Genomic DNA, 12,853 nt, shown 5'->3' on the forward strand with positions numbered 1-12,853 from the left:
ACATACATATCACCTAGTATGGCTTCCTTACCGGCTCAGTGTTGCTGGTCTCGCCTACCCAACCCTACAAGTTTCTGCTTCATAGTAACTGAGGCCCTCCAGAGAAAGCAGGGACAATCCACTTAATCCCCTCTTTAGGCATATTATTCTTCAATAGAAAAGGCAATCATCCCAACTAACCTAAACTGAAATTTTCATTGTGCCACCACTACTTGGCTTTCAAGGCAGGAACAAGCAAAAATTGAAAATTTGGTCTTGGCTGTTGGTGAGCTTCCTGTTCTTTTTTAAATAACATACTTAAATCTGATACACTTGAATTAAAATCTTCCAAATCGGGTTTCCAATTAAATTACCTTCATGGTAAATTTACCTTAGGGATACATTTTTTTTTTTTTTAAGATTTTATTTATTTATTTGACAGAGATAGAGACAGCCAGCGAGAGAGGGAACACAAGCAGGGGGAGTGGGAGAGGAAGAAGCAGGCTCATAGCAGAGGAGCCTGATGTGGGGCTCGATCCCAGAATGCCGGGATCACGCCCTGAGCCGAAGGCAGACGCTTAACCGCTGTGCCACCCAGGCGCCCCAGGGATACATTTCTTGTCCCAAATTGTGGGGTTTAGTGAAAGCAAAATAATTTGATTTAGTTTATAGTATATATATAGATTTGGTTTAGTGAGGGTTTTATTCTGTCTAGTTTACTGGCTGGGGGAAAGTGAAAGGAATGGGAAGTAGGGGAGAGAAGTGGTAACAGGGTTTTAAGAACTAACGGATGATTGGCCTTGAACTCTACTTTATGCCTCACCCTTCCATAGCAGTTCCAGAAGCCTCAGCTTCCCCAAGATGAGGCACAGGCCCACTGTGACTCAGAGGTCATCTGCTGAATTATCATCTATTCTGCTGTCAGCCACCGCCAGATTTTCTGTCAAGGCTGACTTTCTAGAGTCTACCTTAACAGGATTTGACAAGGTCATGATCAATGCCAGTTACTGACTATGGACACTTTTCTTCCCTAAGGAGTGTCAGCAGTCAGCTTTGGGCCTCAATATCTCCTTTGAGACCATCTGTAACATCCACATTCCCAGTGACCTTTATTTAAGAAGACAGAGGAAATGGAATCACAGCCGCCACAAGAAGCCTAAACTTTAGGCTGGTTATGCTTCGGCTAAGTCACTTTGAGTCAGTGGGGTATATCCTATCTGCTTCTACTTACTTCACCAGCATGGCATGAAGACAGAGGTTGTGATGCAGCGAACTCCTTGAAGGAGAGATGCTTTTTAAATAAGAGGTAGGGGCGCCTGGGTGGCACAGCGGTTAAGCGTCTGCCTTCGGCTCAGGGCGTGATCCCGGCGTTATGGGATCGAGCCCCACATCAGGCTCCTCCGCTATGAGCCTGCTTCTTCCTCTCCCACTCCCCCTGCTTGTGTTCCCTCTCTCGCTGGCTGTCTCTATCCTGTCGAATAAATAAATAAAATCTTTAAAAATAAATAAATAAATAAATAAATAAATTAAATAAATAAATAAGAGGTAGCTGTGACTGGCCCATTGAGAAGATTTTTAAAGTGAATTCCAATGGTGGGATTCAGTATTGTTCTTTAATAAGCTTTAGACTAAACATCTGCTTCCTACCTGCACATTTGAAACTCTGAGCAGTGAGTCCTCGTTCCAAAGACAAAGTTGTCAGAATGCTGAGGAAGCTGGTGGTCACAGACTGACGTTTGTTCTTCCTGAGTTCGTGCCCACCCATCTGATCCTTGGGTTTGCTCCTCAGGGTGACTTGCAGGTTTTGCTCTGAACTCCTCGCCACATTGGCTGCTGTTTTCAGAGCCTCCATCCACTCCTCGGCCCTCTGCCGGGTCTCAGCGCGGAGGCGGAGGACATCTTGGGGGAAGATGACTTGAAAACAAGAGTCACAGTCGTCCAGGTTGTCCATCTGGACAGCCAGACACACGTCCACATTGTAGCTTAGCAGGGGATCCTCGTCTAGCTTGCCAGGCCGGAAAGCCATAAGGTAGGCCCTGCTCAGCACAAAAGTAAACGCCTTCCAGTTGTTCTGGACAGTTAGCCTGTACAGCGTCCCTGATTTGATGATGTTTTGGTATTGTTTGGGGCTATCCAAGACAGGTGATGGTGCGAGCAGCTCACTGGATTTCTTCTGTAAACAATGATTCTGTGTACAGTCAACGTGATGACCAAGCCCTGGAGAGTTGGCCAACTCATCCTGCCGCCCCATGTAACCAGGCACGGCGGCGTGCACGACTTCCCATAGCTTCTGCCCCCAGTCCAAAGCCTCCCATGGTGACTCTGCCTTTAACTGCAGCTGAGTGTTGTCATACAGAACGGTATCCACCAGCCTGGCCTCAAGGTTGCCCAAAACAGATATGCTCTGGAAGTGTGAAAGCTGGTAGGTGGCGTAGAGGGCTTGATTGCCACTGCTGTCAAGGCTGTAGAAGTATAAGTTGTAGGGGGAGAGTTCTGCGTAACAGCTTTGCCAGTAACTGTCATGGTCCTTCCTAATCTCCAGGTACCCCTTCTTCAGAATGTTTGGGAATGCCTGCTTGTGTTCTAGAAAGAAAAAAACAAAACAAAAGAAGCAAGGTGTATTAATTTACGAATATGAATGAACTCAATGAGATGAAAAGGCAGGTGCAAGAAACTAAAGAGATCAGAGAATGACATCTTTCTGGTTCAAAGCAAACACAGTAGGAGCAGTACAATTCCACGATAGTAGAAGTGACAAGATGTAATTGGGGGGAAATTTCAGGTCTAAAAAACTTCCCAACGGTGGAATTATGAGTGTAAGATTAAGTACAGAGGGGGATGGTTTGCAATGTCAGTGTGACACGCAGAAGTCTGTGCAGAAAACAGAAATACTGGAATAACTGGGACTATCTCCCATCGGCCCATGAAATAACTGCACTTCCCCAGGATTCCGTGTTTTCTAGGTAACATTCTACAGAATACCAAATACATGAGAGAGAACGTTCCTCCTGTCACTTGACCTAACTCCTTGCTAATACTCCCATCTTTCTTTGGGTTAGGAAAGCCAGGAAGGGTCAATGGAAAGGACAGAGCAACAGAGCGTGAAGTGTGCTACTGATAAACTCCTGTTTCTCAGACACCCCCATTAGTCTTCAAGGCCAGTGCATGAGCCTTCTGTCTTATAACCACTTCCCCAGGCTTGACTCAACCAGCTCATTTCAGGTCTCTGCTTAGATACCAGTTGTATCTCACCTCTGAGGCTGGGCGTGCTTATACTGTTCCTACTGCTTACAGTGCTCCCTCCCATTGCTCCCCCAACTACCACACACTTACCCTTCACACTTAGCCACCCTCTCTTCCAGGAATAGAGTCTGTCCTGACTCCCCCAATCCCTCACCTACAAACACACAGCCCCGGGTCAGTAACAGGTATCCCTATAATTTGTCTCTGCTGGGTTCTAGTCAGGCTTTATTAAAGTAGTGTATTTAAATATCTGAACAAATAAAATAAAATGAAGTGTTTAAAGAAGTCTATCCTCCCCACTGGACTGTAAGATCTACTAGCGACAGAGGAGATGTCTGTCTTTTCATCCCTAGTATCACAGCACATAGTGCAATGCCTAGTACACAGCAGGCTCTTAAAAAGTACTTGTTGAATGAGAAATACAGCTCCTAGCACAATGCCCAGAGTAGGTATAATTTCTTTCCCTTCCCGTTTCACAAGCTTATCTGGTTGTGCCATCTTTAATCAATGCTTAGCTGCAATGTATGCAAGTTTAGTACTTTAATAGAAGGAGACTGTCATTTGGGAGACTTTCTGACACTTTTAACCGGCGTGAAAATGACACCCATGCAAGAGGCGGCACCCCTCCCTGATAGAGATTTTCATTTCTGAAATTTTCATTTCATTCTGTTTCTTAATTTCTTTGCTAACACACATTGGAGACAACCATAAACGAATTGAGTCATCCCCTAAAGAAGACAAATCACACTCCCAAAGGGTCTGATTTCTGATCTTGGCTGAAGAAAAAAAAAGAAAAGAGGTAACACAGATCTAGATCTTAAAATAGCAAACCAAAAGAGAAAAGGAGAGAAATGAGGCAGAGAAAAGCCAATTTTACCTGCTTTACATCTCCAGTCCTGACATTCATTAGTATTTCTGTGATAACTCAAAAGCCATTAATTTCTTGCAACCTACACTAATCCCTTTGTAGAGAGAGATAATGGATGCCTATTCTCAGTTATCTATCTTTTCTGATAATGCAATAAGGGAGGTAGTGCTGTTAGAGACACTGCTGCTACCTCTCCCCCTCTCATTTCCATCACGCGCTGATGGTAGTTCAATCTTTTCCATAATAAGACTCATAACCATGTGTCCCTCCACCCCATCTGTCCTGTGACCCAATGGCTCAGCTACGCATCCCTGAGTAAAATAAAAACTACCTTTCTTGCTTTTAGCTAGGAATTTTTCTCTTCTTTTCTTTCCTCCCTGAGAGCTTTTTACAATAGCAAGCATGAATTAGAAATTCTACTTTAATTGGGCCCAATCCAGCAGCAAACCTGATTAAAAACTCACCTCTTTCTGACTGTCCAAGCTAGGGTGGTAGATGCCAGCTTGGGTGGACTGTGTTAGAAGTCCTGCCTGGGTGTCTCAAAAGTCCCCTCACTTTCTTGCTGCAGAATAAGAGAATGCATTGTGTTTCCAGATTTTTTCCCCCACCTGGCTCAGCCCTCTCTAAATAGGTACATCAAACTGAGACAGACAAGAAGCCCATATTTATAGGCTGCAGTTTGTAGCATTAATTTCTTGAAAAAGAACAATCAAGAAGAGAGCAAATGTGATCAAGAAAGCTATCCTCTGGGGTGTGTATTCCTCTCTGGAGGGTCTGTTTATATCAGACCTTACTAATATTTTTTGTGTTAAGTATCGATGGTCTTTGAGTTGTAGAGGGCTGAAGAATGACCATTTCGCTTTAGTCTCGAACAACTGCTACTTTCTGTTTCTACCTGAAGTTTATTTTTAAAATTTGCGCTACAGACATATCAGAAGGTATATATTTAAATCTAAGGTTTCATTAATTTATAGTTCAACTTTTATTTCCCCAGACCATATCATTTTAACTCATTTAATTAACCTCCCACACAGTATTGTAAAGTGTTCAATTTCACGAATGAGTAATATAAAATCTATCTTAACTAATACCATAAATGATTCAGATGGGACCACTGACAAGGATTATCACCATTTCCTCAATAAAATAGGAAAGGATGATCAAAATGAATCACCATACCCAAAAATTTCATACTGAAACCATGAGTAATTCCTTGTGGAAAAAGAGGGGGGGAAAAAAAAAACAACCCACCCCGAATTCTTCATTGCTTTCCACTTTGGCTAGTACGAAGACCTGGTTCAGTTCCTCCGCAGTGAAAACCCCTTCTTCCTCTTCTCTTCGTCCTGCAGTACCTACCAGCACAGCGGTTTAAGGACAATGACTGCTATTAACTGAAGAGGAAGAAGGGGATTTTCCCCATCATGCTCCTGATTCACTTCTGTACTGCCAACCTGCCCGAGTTCCTCTTTTGCTATTATTTCCTTTACCTGTTCTCAGAAAAGTGTCCTTTCTCATGGCCACCGCCTTAATCAAGGTTTGCTTTTTTTATTGTGGTATAATTGACAGATAACATTATATTAGTTTCAGATGTACAATTCAGATGTAATAATCCGATATTTGCATGTATTGTGAAACGATCACCACAGTAAGTCTAGTTAACATCCGCCAGCATACATAATCACAAAACATTTTTTTCTTGTGATGAGAACTTTTAAGATGTATTCTCTTAGCAACTTTCAAATATGCTAGAGCTGCCATGCTATACATTACATCCCATGACTTTTTATTTTATGACTGGAAAGTTGTACCTTTAAGACCTAATCCAGGTCTTTATTTTTTTTAATAATATTTTTTTATTATACTATGTTAGTCACCATACAGTATATCCCTAGTTTTTGATGTAAAGTTCCATGATTCATTACTTGCGTATAATACCCAGTGCACCACGCAATACGTTCCCTCCTTAATACCCATCACCGGCCTATCCCAATCCCCCACCCCCTCCCCTCTGAAGCCCTCGTTTGTTTCCCAGGCAGAATGAGCTCCCACCTCTAATCCTCCTTCCTAGTGGCCATCTCTCACACTGTTACCAGGGTCACACACAGCCCCTCTCGCCCAGTGAAGTTCAAACTCCTTAAGACATTTCATTATGGAAAATTTCAAACACACTCCAAAGCATGTAGAAGCATAAAATAACACCCAGGGACCCATCCTTCAGCTTCGAAAATCAAATTTCTGTTATCCTTGTTTCATATCTCCCGCCCCTCCCCAACTCTGGCTTTTTGTTGGTTGTTTTGGCTACAATATTTGAAAGCAGATTGCTAACATTTTATCATTTTTACTGTAAATACTTCAGGGGGTATCACTAATCTGACAAATAAAACTTCAATACACACACACACACACACACACACGCACACACATACCCCATTTTCGCACCCAACAACGTGAATAATCCTCATCTAATACCTAGTCTGTATCTGATTTTCCCAGATTGTCTCAACAAATTCCTTTATACAGATGGTTTGCTCAGCTTAGGTTCACACATTGATTTGGCTGATACATCTTTTAAATCTCTTTAAATCTATAACAGTTCTTTCTCCTTCTTTTTTTCATGCCACGTATTTACTGAAGAAATGAGTTCATTTGTCCTGTAGTACTTCTCACATTCTGGAGTTGGCCAAGTATTAACCTCATCGTATTGTTTAAATGTTCCTCTGTTTCCCATGTTTTCTGTCAACTGCTATTTAGATCTTGACATTCATTTACTTTTTTTTTTTTTTGGCAAGAATATGCCACAGGTGGTTGTCCCACTTCTAGGGGCATTAAGATTGATTAGGAGGTTCAGAAGATGTTAGTCTGATTCCTCCATTGTAACTTTCCCCAGCGACCTTTCACATAATGCAGGCACTTTTCTCCACTCCCACGTATTCCAGCCAGGTGACCTGATGCTGTTTCTAGCACTCACCCCTTCCAACCTTCATGCATGTTCTTTCACTGACCTCCCTGTCTAAATCTCCCCTCACCTCTACTTGTGCATGTTTTTCCCACATGAGGACTAGTACAAAATCTTACCTATTTTTTTTTTATTTTAGATTTTATTTATTTCTCAGAGAGAGAAATAAGCAGAGAGAGCAGCAGGCTCTCCACTGAGCAGGGAGGCCATGTGGGACTCGATCCCAGGACCGATCATGATCTGAGCCGAAGGCAGACACTTAATCGACTGAGGCACCCAGGTGTCCCAAAATCTTACCTATTCTTGAAGACCTTCTTCATCCCCTCTAGTTGAAAACAACTGTTGTCCTCTGAACCCCCAAGGTTCTATGGCTACACTACTCTGATGACTTAAATTTCAGATACTATTTCACATTTATCACATATGTATTATGTAATAAAATTATTCAAAAAATCAGAAAGAAATGTAAAAAGCAACAACAAAAAGTTTCTGCCTACATACCCCAGCACCCAGAATCCTATTGTCCAGACTATATACTGTTTGATATGAAGCCCTCAGACATGATATATATGTCATAATATAAATAATAATTAGTTATATATACTTATATAATTATATAACTATTAAACATTAGGTACTTTCATTTTTATTATTTTATGCAATTTTATCTTTTTAAAAACCACTATATCCCAGATCACAATAAATGAAAGAAACATTTAGGTAATCTAGTTTACCAAGAAAATCTGGACTGCCTGAGTCAGCACAATGAATGAAGTCATAAGAAGAGGATTCCAAAGATCAGGCAATGGTTAGAATGAAAGACAAAGAGCAACGTTTTAGTGTTTTCAAAGAATTCAAAAGCCCAATGTGGTGCCGATATTCCAAATCAAAGTTATCTAGGCAAATTTAAAGGAAACATTTAAATTCTTATTACAAGATTAATAAATGTGAAAGGAAGCCAAAGTGGAGAATGAATGGAGAACAATCTTAACACTTCAGGGTAGAGGCGCCTGGGTGGCTCAGTCGTTAAGCATCTGCCTTCAGCTCAGGGCGTGATCCCAGAGTCCTGGGATCGAGCCCCACATCAGGCTCCTCCGCTGGGAGCCTGCTTCTTCCTCTCCCACCCCCGCCTGTGTTCCCTCGCTTGCTGGTTGTCTCTCTCTCTGTCAAATAAATTTTAAAAAATCTTAAAAAAAAAAAAAAAAAACCAAAAAAAACCAGTGGAACACAAGCCTGAAAGGATTGCCTTTAAAGTTTGGCAGACACATTACATTTCTTCTGTGGTGGAAGGGGCTAGGCGGCTCTTTTGGCTCGCTTGTAAATAAGAGCACTAATACCATTCATGAGGTCTCTACCCTCATGACCCATGAACCCCCAAAGGCCACATCTCCTAATATCATCAATTGAGGAGACAGTTCAACATATGAATTTTAGGAGTGGCACAAATATTCAGACCATAGCACCAGTCAAACAGAGACTCATGCTGCTCAATTTCTATCGTATCTTTAGTCCTGACAATTCATTCTTTTATTCATTTCAGTGGATCCCAAACACAATCCCCACAACAATTTTTCCAAACTTCCTTTACTTTTCCCAAACACCTAATCCCACTGCCTCATTTTGTACACTGTCCTTTACATACACTATGCTTGGCTTCATGTCAACGCTGCACTAACCAGTGCCCTGACCGAGCACAGTGGTTAAGGCCATAGGTGCTGGAGCCAATGAGCCTAAACTGAAATCATAATTCTGCCCTTACTGGCTGTGTGACCATGGGCAAATAACTTAACCCGAGTCTCAGTTCTGCCATCTTTGAGACGGGCTATAATAATAGCACCTACCTCACTACTCTTGTGAGAAAGAAATGAGTAGCTCTTACAACAATGCCTGATACATCGTGAGTATTCAACAGATGTTTCTTATTTTGGTCATCTGGTCTCGAAAGAATCCTCTTGCCTCCTTGTTAAAGCTAACCCTACCACCTCAACTCCGTGCCTAATTCCTTTCCACTTCTTCAGAATCTCTTCCTCTGCAACATCTTAATATTATCCCTCCACTAATCTCTTTTTCTCCTGTCTTCCAATACCCTAAGGTTCGTTGTATCTATTAAAAAAGCATTCACTTGCTCCTACCTCTCATCCGGCTCAATCTGTCTCCTTCCTTCAGAGGCCAAATTCTCACATGGCCTCCACGTCCTGTTCCACACAATCTGGCTTCTGACTACTGCTCTGACCTCATCTCACATCATCTCACATCCCTTCTCTCATTTCAGCCACATTCTCTTATGTTCTGTGAGCAAGTTGAGTGCATCCTAGCCACAGGAACTCTGACATTGTTATATCCTCCACTTGGAACTTCTCTCCCCAGCTGCACTGACTTACGTGCCTCCCTCAGTTTCTCCCCTCAAGGGTGCCATCCTCAGTGAGGCCATCCTTTACCACCTTCAAGAGCCCCCTTTCTATCTTACACCTTGCTTTATGTCCTTCAAAGAACTCTCTCCTTCTCCTTGAGGGCAGGGACCTGGATGTCTCCCTCATCCCTGGATACTTGGTCGCTATCTCCACAAATATTTGTTGAATATTTGTACAAAGGACTCTGCCAGAATCTGTGGACACCAAATGAATCAGACACAGATCCTGTCCACAGATCTATGGCCCAATTAGAGCCCTTCTTTTTCTTTTCACAAGTCCCACTTTCTCTTTGGCCACAGCCACCCTAAGTTTAGACCTTATCACTTCACAGCATGGTAACTGGCAGAATCTTCTAATCAGTTTCAATCCCTTCCATTCTTTCCATCTATCAATACATCCTATATTGGGGGGGGGAGGCTGAAGGGAACCAATAAATAGCACCCCTTTACTCACCCAAGTTTTAAACCAATTGAGATTGACGGACATTATCAGACACATGGAGATCAAAACATCAGCCAGTTGGAGGACACAGCTTAGGAGTCCTCCTACCAGTCTGACCCCTAGGACTAGACATATTTAGATCTGAGTCACAAGTAGTACTGATCACCACATGCTTCCCCTCCTGGAGGACTGCCCATGAAAGGCTGATGGAAGGAGGAGCAGGTTTGGAAGAACAGACCAGAATTAGTGCTTCCTGTGAGACAGGCTGAGTTATACACACCCAGTTCCTCCCCTAAACTTGCCCATAAGTTGCTCCTCCCTGGGGGTGGAGTGTGCAAAGGGAAGAAAAGAGGCCAAGAGTTTTAGTCTAACTGATATCCCTTTACACAGACACAAAAGCTAAGGAGAGGAGGTTCCCTAGAACTTACCCCCACTACCCCTCAACCCTGTCGACTTGCATACTTTTTATAAAATACGCTTTTAATTTTGACTTTCAAGTAATTTTCAAGTGCTTCTTTGCTAAACATATCACATTAAGTCTATTTGTTTGGCTTTGAAGGTCTTCCATGACCTCATACTACAACTCTCAAAAATGCAGCCCTGTCCAGCTTGGCCTCCCGGCCATCCCACACATATGTTGTGTTCACCTCCACATTGGTCTTGTGCTCAACACTCAAAGCGCAGCTGAAGTGTCCTTTCCTCAATGAAGACCCCTCTGACAGTCTAGATTACAATCGTGTCTCTTTTCTTTATATTCCTAGTTAACAAAACACAGTCTTTCAAGTCTATTTGTTTCATGTTATAGTATCCAACTGTACTTAAGCCAGAAACTAGGGGGAAAAGCTTTAAATAATTTTAGGTTGTGTTCTCCTCATTAGAGGCACACAAGAGAAGTGACATTAACAGGATCCGCATTAATCATGACACTGCCACAAAGGTCTACAGCAAAGAATATGAAGAAAATAGTGCTACAGGAACCAAAGACAGACTGTGTCTTGAACATCTGAAATATGCTCCACAGGCCAACACTCAGCGATGGCTCACAGATACTTGTTAACAAACGTTTCTGATAGAAATGAAATAGGCTCAAGTAAGGGCTTTTCTGAGAGCTACTTTGGAGACCTTTCTTTGTGGGTAAAGGAGACTATCCCATTTGCTCTCCCTTCATAATAAACCTGGGGGAAAGACAAATTATCTGTGCAGGCTCTAGTAGGAATACACCTGTCACTTATTTGGCTACATATTAGCTAGACAGACGTACCAACTTAGGGATCTTTTCCACCGAAGTTCTTTGCTATGGGCAACAGTAATAGAGCATTAGTCCATACAGTCCTGGTCAATTTCACTTCTAAGTGTGAACCCCACTAGGAGATCGCAGACCCAACTTCTTAAATGCAGAGGCTTTCTGCCTTCTGTGACAAGGGTAATCCCTAATCTTTAAGAACTTTGTGACCCAGAAAACAATTCCAAACCAACTTTCAAGCTATGCTCATTCATTGCCATGGTGGGCTTTTCACTCTGTTTCCCTAATCTATAGGAATTTAGTATAAAAGAATCTCCCATACTCAGGCAAGCAGATTTTAAGTTAAATGACATTCCATTATAGTATCTTTGGGTAACATACTAGAATCATAGAAACTTAGTCAGAAGGGACTAGAAATCTCTTCAGCCCAGTCCCATCTGAGGTAGAACTTGTCAGTTGCTTAACTAAATAACTAATCCTCCCGCTGCTTTACCAACAGAACCCTAATCTTGTTCAGGTATGGTGACAGATGTTCAGAGGAGATGTCCTCTCCCTGGCCCCATGGAAAGAAGCAAGATTTGTTTAATCGAATCACAGAAATGCTATTTTCCTTTGCCAGACACTGCTTTAGGGGCGAGCATGTGACTCTAGCACCCAGAGGAGGTGCTCTACTTTTCCTTTCTGAATTTGGCTACTGATATATAAGAAAATGACTGCTGTAATTGTCTTGGACCAATGAAGGGAAAGGAGAGACATTACCAGTATACTGAGAAGCAGAGCAGAAAGATGCAGTGCCTGGATCTTTGATGACCCTGGCACCACCTACATCTGGACTTCTTCAGTGTTTACTGCATATAGTGCTTAGATATTCACTAAGTGCTCCATAGCTACCTGTGAGATGGGTAAAAACGGAAGATGATAAATGGCCTTATTATTTATGCCACTTTTAGTTGGGTATGCCAGTAACTGAAAATATTCTTAACTAATTTAACAGATTTGGAAAGAGATCCCAGGAAGCAAAATGACTTGGCCAAGATTATATCACAAAGTGTGCAAGTTGAGAGTAGAACTCTAACCTCCAAACCTGGAATCTAGATCATACCATGTTTATTTGTGGTGGAGGGAATGACCTAAACTTCCTCAGGCTTGAGAGACAGCATTATTGAGTAATTACATGGGGCCTCTAATGTCAGGTCTGGCTTGGAATCCTAGCCTCGCCACATACTACTGCATGGCCTTGGGTGAGGTCAACTTCCCTAAGACTCAGTTTCCTCATTTGTAAAATCAGAACGATATCATCTATCATATTAAACTATTATGAATATTAAATAATAGACACATCTTAGCACAGGGCTGAGCGTAAAGTTAACTCTCATTAAATGACAGCTCTTTTTGATAGTATTAATAACAAACTTCATTCAACTTAAGTTATAGGAAAGGAAAATGGAAAGAAGGCCATTTCTGTTCTGGAAAACAAACAAAACAAAATGGTACTGTCTTGATGTTCTGAGTACCAACACATAAAATTCAGTCAGACATTTTGCATAAGATCATACTTCGTACAATACAAAGTTTTCTATGATATGGTTTGTAGCATAAAAAAACTTCCAACCTAATGTGGGAGATGGATATACCAGCAATTACCTATAATTCACAGAATTAAATGTGCTATGAAAACATACAGTGAAAGAAAAAAAAGAATTTTAATTGAA

At 41.8% G+C, this 12,853-nt stretch overlaps 1 protein-coding gene across 4 annotated transcripts in view; it reads right to left on the minus strand.

The window, feature by feature from the left end:
- PLEKHM3 (pleckstrin homology domain containing M3) overlaps window positions 1-12,853 on the minus strand; it is a 177,683-nt gene that overhangs the window by 137,231 nt on the left and 27,599 nt on the right. For all 4 annotated transcript variants that reach the window (XM_087863017.1, XM_045806607.2, XM_087863020.1 and 1 more), the window contains exon 3: window positions 1,627-2,562. In XM_087863017.1, coding sequence (XP_087719143.1) covers window positions 1,627-2,562 — 936 coding nt within the window. The remainder of the gene's footprint in view (window positions 1-1,626; window positions 2,563-12,853) is intronic.

Source organism: Ursus americanus, chromosome 1 (genome assembly GCF_024610735.1).
Source record: "Ursus americanus isolate L20-20 chromosome 1, mUrsAme1.1.p, whole genome shotgun sequence".
Taxonomy (NCBI): domain Eukaryota; kingdom Metazoa; phylum Chordata; class Mammalia; order Carnivora; family Ursidae; genus Ursus; species Ursus americanus.